The following is a 24271-nucleotide window of genomic DNA, read 5'->3' on the forward strand; positions in this document are numbered from 1 at the left end:
ATCCCCTCAGTAAAATGGAAGCTGCAATGTGTCAGCAAGTACTATTAATCACTTTTACCCTGTGTCTTTCTCGACAGTTAAAAGATATTTCTATTTCAGGATTCTGACAGATTGATAAATGGAAGGGTGGACCAAGCCAGGGAAGGAGAAATGGAAGTCACTGGTGTCATTCGAGTATGTGTTATGCGACCAAAACTCATCCCGCCCTTTTAACCTTGTAAAATACAACATGTTTAAGGACCATCTATAATTGTCATCGCTTTGTCAAGGTTTGCAATAGGGAGGGCGGGAGACATGTTAATCCTTCATGTGTACTTTGATGACATAGATAGATATTCTTTTAGCAGGGATACTCTCTGTATGCTTGTTAGAAGATCATTGTGGATGGCAACTTAATTCCTGCTGGTGTTATTAAACAAAACAGAGTGATATCACATCGGTAGCGAAGCTCCCCAAATTATGTAGTGATGATATAGGATATGTGGGGATGTATAGATACTATATACTAGCAGCAATTTTTACATTGTACAAGTGGATAATCTGTGGTGAAGCATGCAAAAAGGAAAATATGGGACTACGATTGAAGTTGGTGTAAAGGATCCCCCCAGATCAGGAAGATCAGGTAGGATGGACTACGTATTCGTAAGAGTTCCTACCCGATTATCCAATGGATGAAATAATTTCAATGGATGAAAACTCGGCATGTATGGGCACATGGTTCCTCCTGCCAAGGTAATCCTTTAAACCAACAGAAAATCTACCAGCCCCATGTTCCTCTAGAATACTGTCAGTCAAAGCCCTGACTGGGTTTATGCATAAATTGAGCACAAGCTTTTTCAAGGGCTCAGTAGTTTGAGCTAATGGTATTTGCTACCAAATAAACCTGTTGGACTTTAACCTGGTGTTGTTAAAACTCTTTACTGTGTTTACCCCAGTCCAACGCCGGCATCTCCACATCATCAGTAGTTTGAGCCAGGCTCCAATGTCACCTGATTTTAAATTTTAATTAGACCTTGCTTTTTTTTAAAAAAATGCACAGCTACTTCAGCTTATTTGTTTAAACTTTCAATTGCAATTTTTAAATGATTACATTTCCATTTTTTGATGCGGGGCTGTAATAGTTGCTTGCTGTGTTTTTGTGAAATGGGACTTTCACAGTTAATTACTCATGGCTAATTATACAATGTGCTTACCCCAAGCCGATTAGGAAGTTCGGCCGAACTTGATTTCCATTCATACTGACCCTTAACTTTTCATTAAGACACTGATGATACTAAACTATATCTCAAATTTCTTTATAAGTAGAGGATTAACATTCAATAAACAGCTTCATGCATCAATGGAGTGGAATGCAATGGAGCCATGACTGAAGGACGGTGCTCCTCTAAACAACATTTCGCTGGACAATAATTTACTTGCCAAAGCAATCTCTGTTTATAAAAGAAATTGCATTGGTAATTTCTTCCTTTTGAACACTGTTGAAACCCACCCGCTTTGGACTTCAGATTTGCCAGACTGCTGCTATCCGTTACAAATTCTCAGTGATCAGTGATGATTTAAATTCAGTTGATACTTCTGGTTTAGCATTCAGGACCAAAAGGTGCCTACCACTGCTAACTGGAGGGTCTCACTTGATGACTAAACTGAATGTCAGTCAAGCTGGTGAGCTTGGAATCTGATTTAACATTTTGCCATTAGTGTAGAGGCCCTAACCAAGCCAATTAACTAATTGGCTTGCTTAGCGGAGGCTGTTTTAAATAGCACAAAAGTCTGTATTTGTCCATTCTTGGGCAATGTTTCTCATGTGGGGGCGTTAAAAAAAAGTGGCTGCAGAAATAGTGGGTGCATTGGTTGTGATCTTCCAAAATTTCCTAGGTCCTGGAAAGGTCCAAATGGATCAGAAAACCACAAATGTAACACCTCTATTTGAAAAGGTGGGGGCGGGGGAGACAGAAAGCAGAGAAAAATGCTGAAATTCATTGAGGGAGTAGTGGCAGGATATTCGACATTTTGACTCTTCTTGTACAATGTATAAGATTTTGGCTGCCATGGCCTGTTTCCATAACGTCTTCTCATTGTAAAAATACAGACCTCCCCCTTATCTTGCCATGTGAGTAAGCTTTTGTCTCAGATACGAAGACAGAAATTGTGCAAATTTCTTAGAATCATAGAGGTTTACAGCATGGAAACAGGCCCTTCAGCCCAACTTGTCCATGCCACCCTTTTTTTGTTGAACCCCGAAGCTAGTCCCAATTGCCCCCATTTGGCCCATATCCCTCTATACCCATCTTACCCATGTAACTGTCTAAATGCTTTTTAAAAGACAAAACTGTACCCCGCCTCAACTACTACCTCTGGCAGCTTCTTCCAGATACTCACCACCCTCTGTGTGAAAAAATTGCCCCTCTGGACCCTTTTGCATCTCTCCCCTCTCACCTTAAACCTATGCCTTCTAGTTCTAGACTTTCCTATCTTGGGAAAAAGATATTGACTATCTAGCTGATCTATGCCCCTCGTTACTTTCTAGACCTCTATAAGATCACCCCTCAGCCTTCTACGCTCCAGAGAAAAAAGTCTCAGTCTCTCCAGCCTCTCCTTATAACTCAAACCATCAAGTTCCGGTAGCATCCCAGTAAATCTCTTTTGCATTCTTTCTAGTTTAATAATATCCTTTCTATAACAGGGTGACCAGAACTGAACATAGTATTCCAAGTGTGGCCTTACCAATGTCTTGTACAACTTCAACAAGACATCCCATCTCCTGTTTTCAATGTTCTGACCGATGAAACCAAGCATGCTAAATGCCTTCTTCACCACCCTGTCCACCTGTGACTCCACTTTCAAGGAGCCATGAACATGTACCCCTAGATCTCTTTGTCCTGTAACTCTCCCCAACGCCCTACCATTAAATGAGCAAGTCCTGCCCTGGTTCAATCTACCAAAAGGCATCACCTCGCATTTGTCTAAATTAAACTCCATCTGCCATTCGTCAGCCCACTGGCCCAATTGATCAAGATCTTGTTGCAATCCGCGATAACTTTCTTCACTGCCCACTATGCCACCAATCTTGATGTCATCTGCAAACTTACTAACCATGCCTCCTATATTCTCATCCAAATCATTAATATAAATGACAAATAACAGTGGACCCAGCACTGATCCCTGAGGCACACCACTGGTCACAGGCCTCCAGTTTGAAAAACAACCCTCTACAACCACCCTCTGGCTTCTGTCATCAAGTTAATTTTGTATGCATTTAGCTAATTGACCTTGGATCCCGTGAGATTTAACCTTATGCACCAACCTACCATGTGGTACCTTGTCAAAGGCCTTGCTAAAGTCCATGTAGACAACATCAATTGCACTGCCCTCATCTACCTTCTTGGTTACCCCTTCAAAAAACTCAATCAAATTTGAGAGACATGATTTTCCATTCACAAAGCCATGCTGACTATCCCTAATCAGTCCTTGCATCTCTAAATGCTTGTAGATCTTGTCTCTCAAAATACCTTCCAACAACTAACCCACCACAGATGTGAGGCTCACTGGCCTTTAGTTCCCAGGCATTTCCCTGCAGCCCTTTTTAAACAAAGGCACAACATTTGCCACCCTCCAATCTTCAGTCACCTCTCCCGTGACTATCGATGATTCAAATATCTCTGCTAGGGGACCCGCAATTTCCCCCCTAGCCTCCCACAACGTCCTAGGGTACACTTCATCAGGTCCCAGGGATTTATCTACCTTGATGCGCTTTAAGACTTCCAGCACCTCCTTCTCTGTAATATGTACACTCCTCAAGACATTACTATTTATTTCCCCAAGTTCCCTAACATCCATGCTTTTCTCAACAGTAAATACTGATGAGAAATATTCATTTAGGATCTCACCCATCTCTTGTGGATCCGCACATAGATGACCTTGTTGATCCTTAAGAGGCCCTACTCTCTCCCTTGTTACTCTTTTGCCCTTTATGTATTTGTAGAAGTTCTTTGAATTCTCCTTTGCCTTATCTGCCAAAACAATCTCGTGTCCTCTTTTTGCCCTCCTGATTTCTCTCTTAACTCTACTCCTACACCCCCTATACTCTTCAAGGGATTCACTTGATCCCAGCTGCCTATGCATGTCATGTGCCTTCTTCTTCTTCTTGACCAGGGCCTCAATATCCCAAGTCATTCAGGGTTCCCTACTTCTACCAGCCTTGCCCTTCACTCGAAGAGGAATGAGTTTATCTTGAACCTTGGTTAACACACTTTTGAAAGCTTCAAAAATGCAATGTATTAATGAATCTTTATTTCAAACTGATGTGGTATGCAAGAAATAACACCTCGAATGGCTGCAATTTGCATTCCTAGAAAGTGTATGCTGGGAATTTTGTTCCAAGTGCAGTTTTCACCAAGATTGTATTTTTGGACAGTTGTAACGCTTTCTTTCAGAGTATAATTTTTCTTTCTGAGACAGTAAATCCCTTTCCTGCCATTTTATTAAACATCAACTTAATTGCATCAGACAAGGATCAGATCTCTGGCTCAAGGTAAAGGAGGATGCAGGAATCTAGGTTACAAACATAGGCCTCACTCTTACCTTGTGAAGTCTTCCTCATCTTCTCGCTTAGGCCTCAGTTGTTTGGGCTGAGCCATGTTCGTCCAGCTGGGGAGAGATGTTAGCAGTCGGCTTATGTCCTCATCCTTTGCCCATGATGCACTGATGATGAGCTTCTCTTCTGACTGAACTATACTCCTGTATTGAAAAGAATTGAATTAAATACAAACGATCCCTGCAGTGCACTTCAGGTTGGTCTGAATGGAAGATATCTACGTTTTCTCAACTTATGAAGAAAGACGACAATTCAATATGGACATTTTACCTGGGGTGGACGCATTATCCACAATTTCGGTTCAAGAAATAAGGATTAAATAAAGATTGATTTGTAAAACAGCACAAGTACTTTTTAAGAACAAAATGCTTATATGGTAATATGGAAACTTTTTTTAAAAATAGGGCTAGAAGTCAAACAATCTTTCAAATGAGATGTTGACCGAAAATTCCTGTCTGCCTGCTCAAGTGGAAAACCAGCAGAGGTCCTATGGCAGCAGGAATGGAATCAAAACGCCACCATTAAAGACCAAATTCTCATCACAGATCGCACAGCCCACACCTCCTACCCAGCTTCAACGTGCCACTCCAACATTGTAAAGTAAAGTTTATTTATTATTTATTAGTCACAAATAGGCTTATATTCACATTGCAATGGAGTTATTGTGAAAATCCCCTAGTCGTCACACTCTGGCACCTGTTCGGGTACACTGAGGAAGAATTTAGCACAGCCAATTCACCTAACCAGCACGTCTTTCGGACTGTGGGAGGAAACCGGAGCACCCGGAGGAAACCCATGCAGACATGGGGAGAATGTGCAAACTCCGCACAGACAGTGACCCAAGCTGGGTATCGAACCCGGGTCCCTAGTGCTGTGAGGCAGCAGTGCTAACCACTGTGCCACCATGCCGCATTGGGCACTCCTCAACCGTTTCTGCACTGCCCAAAGCCTTTGTGCAGCAAATTGGCACAAGTGGGCCTTACAGGAACCCAAACTGCAGCTTTGGTGCACACCAATCAATGACTCACATCACTGCAGGCCTGATAAAATTCAGCAGAGGACTCCGAGAGCTCCATTTATCCACTGCGGAAGCTATTTCCTGGCTTGGTGATGACAGCAAATGCACCCCCCCCCCCCCTCCTTACAAACATTAGCTGGTCATTCATTATGTTTGTTGCTTATGGGACCCAACTTATGCTAATAGACTGCACAACAGCAGCTACACCTGAAAAGTAATAATTTGGTTTTACAGTACTCTGTAATGCTTGGTTAAAGTGCTAGGTGCTTTCCCTCTAATGAGAATTGGGCCACTACATGGCATAAATTAGCAAGAATTAGCATTTGAAGGTTATTTCAGATCGAGGATGAATAGTAGAGTTAGAAGGAAAGCTGTCACTATTATATAGGTAATAAAAATACTAAAAAATACTGAAAATATGCAGTAAAGCTACTCTGAGATGTCAACCTATGATTCCTCTTCCAAAGCTTGATGTCTCGGTTTTATATTTGCATTATTTTCTCTTATTTCAATACGATGACATTAGCTTGCTAAGTTTACCCTCTATACACATTAAAAGACCTTGTGGTGTAATTGCAGGCCTCCATACAGAAGTTGGCACTGTTACACCTCCCTCTATTTTCCCCCACATATTAAGCATTCCTAAATAGCAACAAACGGCCACAACTTCTTAAATTACCTATGTATCTGCCTCTGGCTCTATGAACCTCACTCATCAAATGGCAGACAAATTCAGTGCCTAACTCCCTTGTGCATGCAGCTCACTTCTCTACCCATTAATCTTTGCTGCTTTTGCTGTCATTGGTTTCTGTCTTCGTTACAGCCCATGCCATTGTGTTCCCCTGTTTCCTGAGGCCATCATCACTTGCCAACATTCCATCTTCAGGCTTCCCGAATAATAGTCTCCTCTCCATTCCGGGTGTGTCCAGCAGCCTCCAGGTTCAACTGCAGCCTTTGCCTCACACTGTGCACTTCACAAGTTAGAACCGCAAGTAACAATTTCCTCCAAAAGCTTCCCCGAGACTCTGGGGAATTTGTTGCTTGGACGATGGAGCTTCTAAATAACTGCAGCTTTTCCCAAACCTGAAGCGAGTATGGGTTTCCCAAACTCTTCTCCCTGCTGTGTACTGTTTGCGGTTTTGGTCTCCACATTGAAGTAAGGATCTACTTTTATTGGAGACAGTACAGCATAGGTTCACGAAACTGGTTCTTGGGATGAGGGATGGTCTTACGCTGAGTAAATTGGATTTATATTCTCTGCATTTTAGAAGAATGAGATGTGATCTCATTGAAACGGACAAAATTATGAAGGGGCTAGATGGAGTGGCCACTGAGATGGTTTCTACTGGACAGGGAAGAGCTAGGGTCCAATCATTAGGACTGAGATGAGGAGAAATTACCTTACTGAAAGGGTTGTGAATTTTTGGAATTCTCTACCCCAGAGGGTTGTGGATGCTTTGTTTTAGAATACATAGAACATAACAGCGCAGTACAGGCCCTTCGGCCCTCGATGTTGCGCCGACCAGTGGAACCAATCTAAAGCCCCTCGAATCTACACTATTCCAATATCATCCATATGTTTATCCAATAGCCATTTGAATGCCCTTAATGTTGACGAGTCCACTACTGCTGCAGGCAGGGCATTCCACGCCCTTACTACTCTCTGAGTAAAGAACCTACCTCTAACATCTGTCCTATATCTCTCACCCCTCAATTTAAAGCTATCTCCCCTCGTGCTAGCCATCACCATCCGAGGAAAAAGGCTCTCACTATCCACCCTATATAATCCTCTGATCATCTTGTATGCCTCTATTAAGTCACCTCTTAACCTTCTTCTCTCTAACGAAAACAACCTCAAGCCCCTCAGCCTTTCCTCATACGGTTTTCCCACCATACCAGGCAACATCCTGGTAAATCTCCTCTGCACCCTTTCCAACACTTCCACATCTTTCCTATAATACGGCGACCAGAACTGTACGCAATAATAACATTTAATAATAACATTTTCAGGCTGTGATAGACAGATTTTTGGTCTTTCAGGAAATGAAGAGATATGGGGAGAGGATGGGAAAGTGAAGTTGGAGCCCAAGATCAGCCATTAGACTGAATGGCAGACCAGGCTCGATGGACCATGTGGTCTACTCGATAGTGCAGAACTAGTGCAGGGGCAGCACGGTGGCACAGTGGTTAGCACTGCTGCCTCACAGGGCCAGGGACCCGGGTTCAATTCCCGGCTTGGATCACTGTCTGTGTGGAGTTCGCACGTTCTCCCTGTGTCTGTGTGGGTTTCCTCCGGGTGCTCCAGTTTCCTCCCACAGTCTGAAGGACGTGCTGGTTAGTTGCATTGGCCATGCTAAATTCTCCCTCAGTGTACCCGAACTGGCACCAGAGTGTGACGATTGGGGGATTTTAACAGTAGCATCATTGAAGTGTTAATGTCAGCCTACTTGTGACTAATAAATAAACTTTAAAGAACTTGAGTATTGCTGGAAAAAGGAGACATGCTGTCATAGCTTTTCATCTCGCATGCATCACAGCAGTTTGCAAGAGTACCAATGGTAAAAGGAACAACAATCGATACTGCATGAGAAGAGGGTGCTGATTGGTTGTCAAGTGGACTCTGATTGGTGCGTTCTCCAATGCTGCAACCAGAGGACAGTTAATAACCAAGCTTTTTAAAAATTCAAACCCGGCACAGCGACTCTGATTGGTTAAGACATTGCCTTGGGGAATGAACCAGGAAATGGCAGAGCAGGCTCAATGGGCCATGTGGTCTATTTGTTGTCCCCAAGCTTTTGTTTAGTTGTAAACGACATAATGGGTGGACACACTCCTTTCGTCTGCAAAGGACAGGCCCTGTGTGTGAATATGTGCAGCTTCTAGTGTGCGTAAGCGAGCCACACTGATAATCATAAATTGGTTTTCAGTGTAATTCTTAGCACAAATAGGATTGTTTAGCAGGTGTTGTTCAATTGCAGAATCACATCTAATGTTGGACATAATGTTTTGAGTTCTGCAAGCATGGGCTGGTTCGGTACAGTCTGTACTTTGCCTCAACAAAAATAGAAAATGCTGGAAAATCTCAGCAGGTCTGAGTGCATCTGTGGAGAGAAAATGGAGCCAACGTTTCGAGTCTGGAGGACCTTTTGTCAGAGCTGTTGTGAACAGCCAAAGGCACAGGCTGCTTGATATGATCTGCCAATCGTTGGGGTATAAGGCATCACACTGGCACTGAAATTTATAGACCTAATTCGAGTGATAGGCATAACATCTTTTTGACTTGACAACAGTCATCAATGGTGGAGTGATTAAAATCAGGGATGCTTAAATCAGGCTGGAATGAGAGGAGTGAGGATATCATGGAGAGTTGTTGGGCTGGAGCAGATTATGGAGGTATGGAAAAATGAGATCATGGAGAGATTTGAATGCAAAAGAATAGAGAAGCAAGAGAAAGAAAGATGAAAATAGGGGTGAAAACCAGAAGAGAAAAGGAAGCGAGGAACAAAAAATGGAGAATAAAAAATAAGTTGCAACAGGCAGACCGTTTGTGTAGCCACGAAGGTTGAATAACGGTGGACCTTCAGAAAAGAGCAACATTATTAGAGAAATGGAATGCTGACCTGAAAGGAGAAACATGATAAACATGTCCAGCAGCCTGGAGAACCTGTTGATGCATTCATTAATGATCTGCGCAGGACGGCTGAAGGGTGCCAATATGAACTTACCCGGGATAGGTCTTGTAGTTAATAAATATATACAGTTAAATTACGAAGACTTCATTCAGACCTACCAAATGGTATCTATCACCCTACAACAATCCTGGCCAATATTTTCCTTCCCAATCCTCAGAGCACTGAGGGCGATTCTGAAGCCTCTTCTACTATCTAGATGAACATAGTTCAGTTGTGAGAATTAACATTTATCTATATTCGGAAAATACATTAAATTTAATGTTGATTTGGACAAGGATCATATCAATGTTAAAAAACAAGGATTTAGAGTCAAAGATTCTAAACACTGAGGAACTCTTGTGGCTTTCTTCAAAATATAAATAGGACTTCGTGCTCAATGTAATTTTAGTATACCTGCAATCTTCTAACATCCACCTCCTATTTTACATTCTTTATTGTAACTGTTACAAACTGCATTTCATGGTGTTACTTCAGCTCATGTTTCACAATTATTCCCCTTCAACACAGTTTCACTGGGATAGGAAAGTGGGAAAGTTAGCCTTTTTTCTGGTCCTCTTTCATGCATTTCATTCTATTTGACACATTTACTGTTTCGAGGGCCCAGAAGTCATTTTCACTTTTTTTGTCGTGTTTTCTTGTCTGCCCCATTTGGCACACTGTCTGAGCTGTTAAGAGTTACCATGTGCTTGAGGGGGAGTTGTCTCCATACCAGATCGTAATCAGCTGGCTCCAAAGCACTCAACTCCCGCCAGAAACAGGCATTCCAGATGATTTTTAAAAAATTACAGCTGTCAGTGGTTTTTGATAAAAACCCACACTTGATCTCTAAAGATGATGCACACGGACAGTTCACAGTGCCCCAGCCTTATCACTGTCACATATTGCATTGCACAGAAGCATACAGCACAGAAGAGGCCAACCACCTCACTGTGCCAGCTCTTTGAGTGAGCTATTCAAGGAGTCCTCTCTCCTGCTCTTTTCTCACAGTCCTGCACATATTTCCTTTTCAAAACAATATCATAGAACAGTACAGCACAGAACGGGCCCTTCGGCCCACGATGTTGTGCCGAGCTTTATCTGAAACTAAGATCAAGCTATCCCACTCCCTATCATCCTGGTGTGCTCCATGTGCCTATCCAATAACCGCTTAAATGTTCCTAAAGTGTCTGACTCCACTATCACTGCAGGCAGTCCATTCCACACCCCAACCACTCTCTGCGTAAAGAACCTACTTCTGATATCCTTCCTATATCTCCCACCATGAACCCTATAGTTATGCCCCCTTGTAATAGCTCCATCCACCCGAGGAAATAGACTTTGAACGTTCACTCTATCTAACCCCTTCATCATTTTATAAACCTCCATTAAGTCTCCCCTCAGCCTCCTCCGCTCCAGAGAGAACAGCCCGAGCTCCCTCAACCTTTCCTCATAAGACCTACCCCCCAAACCAGGCAGCATCCTGGTAAATCTCCTCTGCACTCTTTCCAGCGCTTCCACATCCTTCTTATAGTGAGGTGACCAGAACTGCACACAATATTCCAAATGTGTTCTCACCAAGGTCCTGTACAGTTGCAGCATAACCCCACGGCTCTTAAACTCCAACCCCCTGTTAATAAAAGCTAACACACAATAGGCCTTCTTCACAGCTCTATCCACTTGAGTGGCAACCTTTAGAGATCTGTGGATATGGACCCCAAGATCTCTCTGTTCCTCCACAGTCTTCAGAACCCTACCTTTGACCCTGTAATCCACATTTAAATTAGTCCTACCAAAATGAATCACCTCACATTTATCAGGGTTAAACTCCATTTGCCATTTTTCAGCCCAGCTTTGCATCCTATGTCTCTTTGCAGCCTACAACAGCCCTCCACCTCATCCACTACTCCACCAATCTTGGTGTCATCAGCAAATTTACTGATCCACCCTTCAGCCCCCTCCTCGAAGTCATTAATAAAAATCACAAAGAGCAGAGGACCAAGCACTGATCCCTGTGGCACTCCGCTAGCAACCTGCCTCCAGTCCGAAAATTTTCCATCCACCACCACCTCTAACTTTCCCTCTATCCCACACCTCCTTACTTTCATCATAAGCCGACCATGGGGGACCTTATCAAACGCCTTACTAAAATCCATGTATATGACATCAACTCCCTTTTCCAATTCCCTTTTTAAATTTACAGCTGAATCCACATTTTCAGGCAGTGCCTCTCATCTCCCCATTTCCTCCAGGTTCTTTCGCCAATTATCCTAACTTTGCCCTCAGGTTATGGATCCCTCCTTCTAGATCCTCTTGGAACTTTACAGGTAAGCAATTGCACTTCAATTACAACGAAGCACGAACTTTCCCTTGTCAATTTATGCTGCGCTGTGCACCATCCGAAAATGTGAATTAAATTGCTTACATCAGATGGTTCCGCCAGGTTTACACTAATAGGCTGGAATTCTCCCATCCCGCCCGCCACTGGAATTTTAGTGGGTGGGTTGCGGAGAATGTGGAATGCCATTGACAGTTGGGTGGGAATTTCCAGCTCTTAGACCAGCGCGGCTGGAGAATTCCGCCCATAGTTACTCTGAAAAGGTTAAAAGAATTAAAACCTCTTCTAAGTTCTGGGTAACGCACGGGACTCTCCCCACTTCCCATGGTATTCCCCAGCTGTCCCGTCCCCACCCCCAGGGCCTCACCCCCACCCATGGATCCAACTCTCAGCCCTGACCTGATCTCGCTAGACTGCACCCCCCAACTGACCATCCCACTCCACCCGATCTGACTGGACCCTCCCTATCCCCCCACCACCCTGAACCCCAAACCCCGGATTTGATCCTCTCTGATGTCCAACCTGAGCCCCTCCCCTCCCCAATGTCCCACCATCCAACCTCCACCCCCACCACCTGATATCCAAACCTCACCCCACCAAACGTCCAATCCTTCCACCCTCCCGATGTCCAACCGCTCCGTCCCTCTGATGCCAATCTCCCAGATGTCCAAGCCCCCTAAAGCCCTGATGTCTGAGGCCCCCCACTTCTCCCTCTCCACGACCTCTGAACCCCAAGCCCCCAAATCCTATCCCTTTACCTTCTGAGTTGGAAGGTTGGGCAGGAGAGGTGAAATTTGGCTCAAGTAATTGGGTACGGAGTGGCAATCCAATGCTGATTGCCATTCCGAGGACGTAATGGCCTAGTAACTCCCTACCTACTCTACCAAAGTCTTCACAATTATAAACCTCAACCTCCTTTTAACCTTTCTTTGTTAGCCATGCCTTAGCTGGGAGCACTCTTGTCTCCCAGTCAAAAGGTTGTGGGTTCAAGACCCACTTCAGGAAATCAGCACAACAATCCAGGCTGACATTCCACTGCAGCACTGAGGGACAGCTGCACTATTAAAGGTATTATCTTTCAGCTGTGACATTGAACCGTGGCCCTGTATGCCCAGTCCTGGCCAATATCTATCCCTCAATTACCATCACAAAGATACGGTATCTGGTCGTTAGCATATTGCTATGTACGAGAGTTTGCTTTTTGCGAATTGGTTGTTGCGCTTTCTACATTAGAACAGGAATGTCGCTCATTTGTAAAGGCAAGATATAACTGGAAATCTTTCTTTTTCTTCTATGCTCCAAGTCCAAGGAAATCGTCTCCTCTAAGTTTCTCATCCCTCGAGTTCCCTCTATATTCTCTGCAAGCCTCAAAGTCCTTCCCAAAGGGTGGTGCCCAGAATTAGATCGAATACACCAGCTGACTAAACAGTGATGTATAAAGATTTAACGTAATTTTGGTTTTGCACTCTATGCATCTATTTATAAAGCTAAGGGTCCTGTCTTTTTCTTAACAACCTGTGAAGTTTAAAATTTTAAAGTTTATTTATTATTGTCACAAATAGGCTTACTGCAATGAAATCACTGTGAAAATCCCCTAGTCGCCACACTCCAGTGCCTGTTTGGGTACACCGAGGGGGAATTTAGCATGGCCAATGCACCTAACCGGCATGTATTTCAGACTGTGGGAGGAAACCAGAGCACCCAGAGGAAACCCACACAGACACGGGGAGAACAGACAGTGACCCAAGCTGGGATTCGAACCCGGGTCACCGGCGCTGTGAGGCAGCAGTGCTAACCACTGTGCTACCGTGCCACCCCCAGGGCAAAACTTTGTAAATGTGAACGACCATATAGCAAAAATCTAATGAAGCCTTTCATCAGAGAATAACAGTTTACACAAAGTTTTGTCTTGAGTTTAGAGGTTGTTGAACCTTCAGGCACATCCATAATCCCCTGACCCCTTTCAAATGGTGAGCTCAGTTGTTGCTGCAAAAAAAAGTGTCTGAAAAGTAGACTGGATAAGCCCTGAAGTACAGTGACAATAAAAATGCATGGGAGTCACAGGGACAGAAAGAGTTGAGGACAAAAGTAGAGAGAGGAAAGCAAAGAATTAAAAAGTGCGAGACAAGTAAACTCATATTTAAAGTAAGAGAAGAAACAACAATATTTCCACGTTTTGTCTTTGAGGAACCACATGGGGAAAAAACACTGTGTCATTGGTAAACCAGGAGTCTCTTTGTAGAAAGGTCCTGTTGCTACAAAACAGCATATTCTCTGACATACCGTGAGTAACGTTATGGGAGATCAGTTAATCTTTTTTAAAATAGCTTACAGCTCTTCAAGAGAAAAGATCATGGAAATTAGCTGTAACCTGTGTGGGTGTATTAATGCTTTTATACCAGTTCTCACAGGACACTGCACCAGCATCAGTCTGGCAGGATCCTTTAAAACGTGAATTGTTATTCGAATCCTGAGCATTTCACCTCGAGGGTCAGTCAGTCAGTGACTGTTCAAACAGGACAAATTACAGGTTCAGTTTGACCACCCCCCAGGCTGGTGGTTGGTGCACTATAACAACACAAGTTAGGCAGGGATATAGTATCTCTGAATACTTTCCATTGATCACTTCATCTAAGTATGCATGCTTGGACATTGGTTAAAGACAGGACCAGGCTCCACTGCAGTTCCGATATGGTTGAATAACCTGCTGAAAATCAATCTCTAAGCACAACACGATTAATGGTGACTTGGGCAAGATATCAGAAGGTGTTCCTATCGGTCAAATTCTACCCAGCCAGGAAGCAATGCCCAGTGGTAAGGACCTGGTCAGCAGAAACAGCTTGAAATTAGATCATTATCCAGATTTAGCCTCATCATTTTCAGCATTCCTCCCAATCACATACTCTATCCGCCAATGAGATACGGCATTGAATTGTTTCCCATTTCAGCTAATTGTAATGTGTGATGCTTAATAAGTTTTTACTTTAGATATGCAGAAATGTAGGAAGTAACTGGCTTTATGTACTGAGATTATGGAGGATTGTTGTTTAAAAAAGTTTCAACTTAATGAAATGTGGTGGGCGGCACAGTGGCTAGAACACAAGACTCAGTGCCAGAGACCCGGGTTCGACTCCGGCCTTGGGTGACTGCATGTGTGGTGTTCGCACATTCTCCCCGTGTCAGTGTGGGTTTCCTCCAGGTGCTCCGGTTTCCTCCCACAGTCCAAAGATGTGCAGGTTAGGTAGATTGGCCATGTTAAATTGCACCTTAGTGTCCCAAGATATGTAGGTTAGATGGATTAACTATGGTAAATGTGTGGGATTATGGGAATAAGGTGAGGGAAAGGACCTGGGGTAAGATACGTTGTCAGAGAGTTGGTGCAGACTCAAAGGGCCGAATGGCCCCCTTCTGCACTGTAGGGATTCTATGATACCTGCCAATTGTTTTATGATGCAAGAGGAGTAATACGTCTACCCCACCAACGCTTGGCAGAGTGACAGTCCCAACATAACCATCACTCAGTCTGAGGAAGGTACCCTTATTCAGATGTGAAAAATTGAGGTGCTGGGGCAGAGAATCTGAGTGAATGCGATTGATGTTGCACAGTAGAGGACTGCAGAGGGGTGTAGTGTGGAGAAGAGGCAGAAGGGGAGAGTTGAAGTACCAACACTGTTTCTAAATTGAAACAGTCTAACATAGTACTGCAATGGGTAGAGCCAAAATATCAATGCCTTTGTTGGCAGGGATTGATTCTGTATAGTACTGGGACATGTTGTAATAAACTACTGATGAATTTTAAATAGAGTGATAAGCTATTGAAGTTGTTTCCAACATTAACTTACTAGCTTGCCATAGGCTTCGTTTGCAAGTTAAAATCTGTCTCAAGAGATGTCTAAAACTACTACTCCCAGCTGGTAGTGTATTGTTGAAATAAATACTGCAAGTAATGGATAAAGCTTCTGGCATTGACATACACTGTGCTCCGCTTAATGTTACTTAAGTAAAGAATGTGGATGCCCAGATTTGCAGGTTGGCTACTGGAACGCTGATTTATACTATCCCAATGACTATGCCGCTCCTTGATTATATTCCATTTCATTCATTTTGCTACCACACCCAAAAACCTGATCCACCAATGCACATTTCCGCATCTCTGGATCTCACATAGTCTCTCCCTCAATTCCTGGTCCAAAATGCACTCTCCCCTCCCCATTCCACATCCGACATCCTCCCCTAAATCTTACTCCATCTCAAAGCCGTAGCTCCCACACTCTGTATTCCCTCACATTCTCTTACCCCCAAAACTCTGCAAAGTCTTCAATGTTTTCATTCCACACGATCCCTGAACACACTCTCCATTCCTTCAACCCCAGTTGTAGTAGCCCTGGTCTTGCACTCCACAGCTTGGACTTTCACCCAGTCTTAATGCCTCTCCGCTCAGAGGTTGTAACTTTTCTCACACTTATCACCTCCAAATTGACTGTCTAGTTTCAACATTCTAAATCCAAACTGTCAATTTGCAATTTAAAACACACATTAAAACACAGTAGGGGCAGCACGGTGGCGCAGTGTTAGCACTGCTGCCTCACAGTGCCCGGGACCCGGGTTTGATTCCAACTTGGGTCACTGTGCGGAGTCTGCACGTTCTCCCCGTGTCTGCGTGAGTTTCCTCCGGGCGCTCCAGTTTCCTCCCACAGTCTGATTAGGTGCACTGGCCATGCTAAATTCTCCCTCAGTATAACCCGAATGGGCGCCGGAGTGTGGCGACTAGGGGATTCTCACAGTAACTTCATTGCAGTGTTAATGTAAGCCTACTTGTGACAATAAATAAACTTTAAAGATTAGTATACATGTAAATACTAACAAAAAACATTTTTGCAAGAAAATATAAAATGAAATGTATAAAGTGAGTTATTTGAAGGAATAAAGCAGCTGAAGAATTGGACCCAATTGCTGAAAAGTGGGTAAACACTTCAGTAATTTTTGTTAGAAAATGTCTTGGGCATTTTTTGGGCACAAATCTACTTTAATTTATTTTCTATTGTAGCTATTACTACATATTGGTGTACACTATGGGTGGATACCAATGGTCCTTTATAACATTACAGAGCCTGACATTCACAAAATACTGAACCTGCTTCCCCCTCGATGATGTCATGATTTTTAATTCAAGAGAATAAATCCTATGAATTATTAAAAGAAAACGTATCTCCCTTCTTCTCCACCCCGTCTTGTGGCCAGAAGCCCAGGGATGAAACCATCTGCTTAGCTATTTACCCTTTGTCTCCAGGGGGATAAAACTAACTGCGGCACCTGATCAGGTGACTTCACATCAGTGGGATAGAACCCCAGACTGAAGCGGTTCAGTGCTTTTTATTCATGTAACACCTGCCACTGGTGGAGCATGATTTCATATGATTTCCTCGTTTATTCAGTCAGCCGGAAGATCTGCTGACAGTCCCGGGACGTGGGTCCTGGAGTGTACACAGTTTGGCAACCAGGCTGAGAATGAAGGGAACTCAGATGTCTACGCTGAGCCTTGCTGACAGTTACATACAGGAGAAAACACAGAGCTGAAAAGGGAATAGAAATCAAATCCCTTCCAGTCAACACTGCCAAATCGGAGGTTTTTAAAACATAAAATGCACTTCAGATATTGTGGAACCAAGTGTCAGTTTAACTCTTTAATTACAGATATTAGTTATTGGGTGCTTTGTCAGCTGTGGGAAAAAAATAAAATAAGTTTATAAAAATAACTTTTCAAGTTCATAAAAATATCTGAGCATTTAATCAGAATTTCACCAGCGCCGAATTTTCTCCCCTTCTCTCTCGAGGATGGTGTCGAATGGTGGGGCGATGAATGTTGGCAGCTTTCATTATCTCACCCACATGGCCTTTAGTCATGTGCAAGTAGGGACAGGAATGGTGCCAGGCTATTCGTTTTTAAGGAGCACCACAGCTCTCATTGTATATCCCTCTCACAGCTCAGAGCAAGGCAATTGATACGTTGGTTTTCTAGAATTGAATAGTATATTTGGCCATTAAGAATCAATCAGTCGCACAGGATTGGAGTTACACGTCAGCCAGACTGGTGATTTACTAAGTATCAAACGTCACAACTTGACATTGTTTGATCTGAACTTGCAACTAAGGCTATTCCAGGACCATGGCCATTAAATAACCATACTCATTCATACATTTAACCTTGCTTTGTTCCAGGTTCAAAATTTGCAGTCGGTGCGAAGTTAATTATCTTTAAGGCAGGGCAGTGGCAGGAATGCTAAAACTGGCATCTGCACCTAGAATTAGATAAGAAAAATTCAGGTAGGACTTCCTCTCCTGATCTCTGTCCAGTGAACTCCTCAGGAGCTTATTCGCTGGACACGCAACAGTTCCCCAAAACAACCTGCTGACATTGATTGCCAATGGTCACACATAAATGGTCATCTAGGACAGGGATGAGTGCTTCAGGAAATGATTCAATGAATGAAAAAAGGGGGTAAAAGAAATAAGACTTGGATAAAATTGACAAGAGAAACAAAGAATAGAAACAATTCTAACCAAATCACTCGATATTTCTTCAGATTTGTAAGAACACGCTTTTGTCAATCTTGAAAGATCTACCTGAAATAGATGATTGATTCCCAGTGACTCACTTTGATGGGAGAAAATATCAGCCATCTTCGAATCTTTAGAGATATCTGCATTTAATTTTAATCATAAGTTTTAAGATGATTAACATTATGACCCCTCCCATTTGTGTTTTGATTCGAGTGATGCTGAACTTATGTTATACACAGCTATCATTTTACCTCAATAAAGCATGAAGTAATGCCAGGAAATATCAGTAAAACAGAAGCACAAACACTGGTGACATCACAAAAATACAATAGACTAATTTATTTGAGAAAATTCGGTCAGGACAGGACATTACCCAAGATGGAAATGAATGGGACAGGATGGATAAATCAGAGTTAGTCATTCAGATGAGTTTAGTTTTTAAAGTTGTGCATATTATAGAATCATAGAATCCTACAGTGCAGAAGGAGACCATTCGGCCCATTGAGTCTGCACCGACAGCAATCCCACCCAGGTCCTATCTCTGTAACCCCACGTATTTACCCTGCTAATCCCCCTGACATTAAAGGGACAATTTATCATGGCCAATCAATCTAACCCGCACATCTTTGGACTGTGGGAGGAAACCAGAGCACCTGGAGGAAACCCACACAGACACGTAAAGAACGTGCAAACTCCACACAGGTAGTCACCCGAGGCGGAATTGAACCCGGGTTCCTGGCGCTGTGAGACAGCAGAGCTAACCACTGTACCGCCCATCATAATGGTGACGTGTTCCACAGTTTAGGGTTACAGTAGAAAATGGTGAGCATTCATTTCAACAGGGAGTTCTGCTATGAATATCACTACAAATGTAATATCCTCAAGGTCACAGAATGGACAGCAGTGAGGACATTTAAAGATTATTTTCTCATGTTTATATTCAAATTATTATTTATAACTTGTGTGGACCATTAAGAGGCCGCACATTGACCATCAGTTCAGCTTTGAGGTAAATAAATGATCACAATTGATGGCAGTTCACTAAATAGCTGCCAAGCAGAGCTAAAACCTGTTTGTAATGTGTAGATGCAAACAAGTCTTTTTTTGTCATCAGTCGCTTCTATTTCTTCAACTTAGTTTAATCAAACTGCAATTTGCTCACACACCTACTGCATCTCTGTAAACCGAGCGCAGATCGGACAATTGAAGGAGACCACCTGTGGTTTTGTCCTTCACTCGGTCAAACCTACCACTCCCTTGGTGAGGTTCACTTGCATATATATTACTGACTACTGTTCAAGTGTCCTGTTATAAACTTCAAGCTCTGCTTTGATATGTCTTCTCTTGGCTCCTGCCTGTGCAGCTGAAATTGCTCTACAAAACCTGTCATGGCTTCACGGTGCAGGAGAAAGCTAGGAGTAGATACTAAAACACACGCAGAGCAAATAACTGCTGATCAGACATACAAACTTATGGTTAACTGTTAAATTAAATAAGACATTAGCGTACTTTTATACTGTTACATTTTGTCAATATAGATCAAATTTCAATAATCAAGATTGTGCAGTGTGCAATTTCAATCCTTTTTAAAAGCTAAGAAAACGAAGGAAAGGTTTACCATCTGATAACTAAAATGACATTGAACTTAATACATTTAGAAATAGACCAAAATTCAGATTGGTTATGGCTAACATTGTGTGAACTGATTTTGAAATGTGGTTCATCGAGATGTAGCACAGCTTGTGGTGTAGATGGAGAGCAGCACAATGGCTTTCGGCACAGTCTTATCAGCTTTAGAGTCCTCAGTTTGAATGCAGTCCAGACAGATGGGACACAAAAATAAATAAAATGAAATTTGTTCTGCCTGATGATTAAGAGGCTCGAGTCAATACAACCCCAGCCTTGTACATGTTATTATGACTCAACAAGTGGTTGGGCTGTGAGTTGCAGGATTGTCATCTTTTGTTAAATCCAAAACCAGACTAAGATGTGGAATTGTGAGTTGAGTAATGAGATTTGCTTTGCTTCTGATTATAATTCATATACTAAGCTCAACAAGTAATTCAATATTGAGGAACACAGTGGAAAATGGCTGCTGATTTCAGAAGTCCGACACTTGGGCATGTAATTCCTGACTACACACTGCACTGGTGGGAGGCTGGAACTTCCACTCACTGAAACCCAAGAACACTGACTCCGTCAGGATTCCCAGGATCAGCAGCAGATAGGATACAAAGGCGAGTGGAAAATTCTGGAATGGAGTGGAACATAGATGTAACTTCCACATTGAAAGGGCTTTATCCATTCAAACGGATGAGCAGGCTGTGGTATGAGGGATGCATTGATGGCTGCAGAGAGAAAAGGGTAAACTTGAACATTTTCCAGTGGTTGATTTTGAGGCTCTGCTAGCAGAAGCCAAGATGGATTTTATTGCTGGAGAGGCTGTGAAGAAACCATTAAAATGACAGAAAGAGTGTGCTGGAAAGTCTCAGCACGTTTGGTAGCATTTATGGAGAAAGAAACAGAGTTAACGTTTCAAGGACAATATGACTCTTGTTCGGGATCGATCAGTTTTTTTTCTAGCACTTTCTGTTTTTGCTTCACATTTCCAGCATCCGCAGTAAACACTCTGACCCATGGGGAAGGAGGTGGCTCTGATTGTGACAGGCACCGCTACAACCCAAAGATTGTTTTACAACGTCAAAGCAGGTTTAATGCCACACAAGTGCATCATCAACTGAATAACAGGCAAGTGCACTGAAGTGCAAAGAAGCCTAATCCTAAAGCCTATCTTAATATTCAAACTGTGCCATTTGGGGGTTATCAAATGGCACTATGTTCTCTGCCCCAGAAACACCTTAATCAAGCACGTCTCACTTGTCTCCTGCAATGCATGTTTGCACATGCAAGTCTCGCGTCCTGGATCCTTGTTCTTTTCCACTTACTATTATTACCATCCACAGCAAGAAGCCTGGCAGATTGTGACTGCAGGATCTGGATACCATTGCAGCCAATTAATACAATTCAATTCTCCAACAGGAGGAGACAGCACTTAATGTCAGGAAATGATATATGAGGGCCACGAGGCAAGGAATTGCAGACACCTGCATATAAACTCAAGAAGCACTGACAATAATTGGAACCAAATCGGGTCAGGTAATTGGAAATGAAGATACGGGAGTCAGTGTGCCTTCAGTGGATTTGTATACCTTTTAACATGATGTTTCTGTGTTGTCTTCAATCTCTCCACCAGCGATCACATTCCTCACAAGAATCCACATAGCATCTGTTCAAACAAGAATGTAGCTCATACAGACTCAAGCTAAGAACCGTTCGTTCCGACCGAGATTTTTGCAAGCCAGGCCACACAAGAACAGGACAATGTTCATCAAAAAGATGCAGTCTCCACTACTTGGGGCAACAATGGTCAAATTTAACAGTCATTCACCCTCCCTCATTCACTCAGAAACAGCAACTCCAAGAGAGTGGTTGAGGTTGAAAATAGTGCTGACTCTTGCAAAAAGTGGAGTACAAGGAAGCGAGGATGTACGGATGAGAGAGTGGAGCCTGAGGTAGCTGAGGAGAGGCAATGAGATATCAGCCTGGGGTTACAGATTACACAGAAGACGACTTCGGGGACCCTGCTAGGAAATGAAGGACTCGAACACGCATCAAAACATTTGTAGATTCTGCAAAGCCTGCCTGAAACTGTGCAGCAGGTGGCTGGGCCAGCTGTGAAGTCCACTGTCCTACTGTGTGTCAACTTCTAGAGGTTCCAACATCACTGCAATCTAATCTGGCAGAAATGACAGTTGTAGGAACATCTGCAAATCTACCCGCCACTTCATGCATGATCCAGGCATGTTAGTCAATTCAACGCTAAAGCACCGAGTGCGCCTCAGGTCTTGGCAGGCCACTTGGAGAGACCCCTCATTAACCAGATTTCAAAGTATACGGGGCAGCATCCCATAAGGCAACAAGATATATCTCCCTATCAGGGATTTAAAGATCTTTCTGCTGCTGTGTAGTCAGCACACTCGCTGATTACGAGTAACCAGACCTCTGTTCTCATTACCTGTGCAATTGTGGGTGTGTGTGCATGACGAGGCTGCTTTTCTTCAGTGCCGCTGCACACAAGAACTCTCTATCATCTCACTGCAGAAACATCCAACTTTGCAGATCCAGGTTGCCAAGGGGCCTGTGACAAAGGGCCAACATAGGACTTTGTAGCCCTAGAATCATGCCACCTCCAGCCCCAGAGGCTCCTCTTAGTTTAGAGCAGCTGTCTACTCTCCAGGCCTCAGAGGGCATGCAGGCCAAATGTTAGAATAGGTCAGAGAGAAAGATTGCCTGGTCACAAGAGGTGTGGATGCATCACCAGAATTACGGATTCAAGGAATGTTTGGTGATTGGCCACTTCAGGACAATGGAGAACAGATACTGTGCTAATGTTGAAGCTCGCGATTATTGTGAGGAGCAAGGTTTCATTTAGAAAATAGAGAGGTTAGTAAGAGAAAGCTGCGCTTTGATCGGCTGACACTCCCAACAAATAGTGCTGTTCGCAGCTGTGAAGGTGTTCCAAATGGGTTTAGTTTTATAGCAGGACGAGCCAGTGCACCTGCTTCACTGAAATGGAGCTGAATTCACATGCAGAAAACATGCCAATCATTGGATCATGGGAGCTTACAACACAGAAAGAGGCCATTTAGCTCATCAGGCCTGAACTGGGTCCAGTTCCAGGACTTGTTGACAATGAAAGACAATGAAAGAACCCAGCCACTGGTGTCGGCAAGCCAGCATGTAACAATGCCAGTCTCACGCCCAGATAAATCTGGTTGTAAAACTACTTGCTAAATTCATAGATGATAGTTGAGTGATCAGGTGAAGATCTGTTGAGTACAATGATGAAAAAGCATGTAAAAAATAACTCCAATCAACCCCAAGATATTGTCAAAAGTCTGCACAACCCAATTTCATGTTTAGAATACTCCCTTTAAACAGCTACTTCTGCCTTGATGAGCTAATCCTGGTACCTGTACTTGTTATAATGTGTCACAAAATCTGGACAGATTGGAAGACAATTCAGAGTGTATGTGCTTCTACAGTCAACATTCAAATTTGCCAAATTTATGGTGGGTTGTTTCTGGGAAAGGACCCCAAGTGGATCTAGGCTCAAACCCAATCTCACGCATCTAAGAGGAAACAAATCCCAGCTGACATAGTGGGTGGAATTTTACAAGAATGATTCTAAGGGCCCGATTTTACCATTGCGTCGCGCCCATTTTCGGGCGTAAAAACTTGGTAAAGTCGGGCGTGAGGCAATTAACGCGATCCGCGCCCACGACTGCGCAGATGCCCACTTTACCAAGGCCCAGAAAATGGCCACGATTCACAGGCGCAACGGTGATTTAAATGCATTCCCGTTCATGGAGAGTAGGTGTTTCCCTCGCCAGAGAGAACCTCTCCCGACGAGGCCATAAAGGCAAGTGAGCCCATGCATTTAAATGCATTACCATGCATGAAAAAATGGGCTAGACTGTTTCTAGCTGCTGCAGGCAGTGGACTGGGCTTAATTCACCAGCCAGCATTGAAGCGCTAACAAGTTTTAGCAGATCAACATGAGTGGAGCTGGGATGAAATCTAGCCGAGTCCAAAGTTCAAAATACAACAAAACTGAAGTAGCTCCACAGAAAGGATCAGGGAGGCGATGAGAAGGAAACTTGAAACATCACATTGGTGTGTTGTTCCTCAGAGGCTGGTGTTGAAAATGACAAACTCTCAATTTGTATTCAGCTTTTACAAAAGCTGACCTTAGAAGTTCTCCATACCATCAAGCCTGTGACGCTACTGTGCCTTTAAAAAATGTTCTTTTTGAAATCATGTTCTCTGCAGTTTATATGCAGTTTTTTTGTATTATTGCCAAGCTGTCTGTTAAACGATCTTTTATTGCTGCTTCCGTGGTTTATGTGTGGTTTTGTTTATTTTCACTCTGGGCCTCAGGTACTTTCTGGGATTTTTTATGACCCTGTATTGTTAGGGGGAAGAATGATTGATAGGACAGATGACAGGAGTTCTTTCATTTTCAGTTTGGC

The 24271-nt window shown here is 43.2% G+C and overlaps 1 protein-coding gene across 1 annotated transcript in view; it reads right to left on the reverse strand.

The window, feature by feature from the left end:
- The window catches only part of exoc4 (exocyst complex component 4), a 516360-nt gene that overhangs the window by 58138 nt on the left and 433951 nt on the right, over positions 1-24271 (reverse strand). Inside the window, exon 12 of the mRNA XM_078235822.1 lies at positions 4582-4737. Coding sequence (XP_078091948.1) covers positions 4582-4737 — 156 coding nt within the window. The remainder of the gene's footprint in view (positions 1-4581; positions 4738-24271) is intronic.

The sequence above is a fragment of the Mustelus asterias genome, chromosome 19 (assembly GCF_964213995.1).
Source record: "Mustelus asterias chromosome 19, sMusAst1.hap1.1, whole genome shotgun sequence".
NCBI classification, from domain to species: Eukaryota; Metazoa; Chordata; class Chondrichthyes; order Carcharhiniformes; family Triakidae; genus Mustelus; species Mustelus asterias.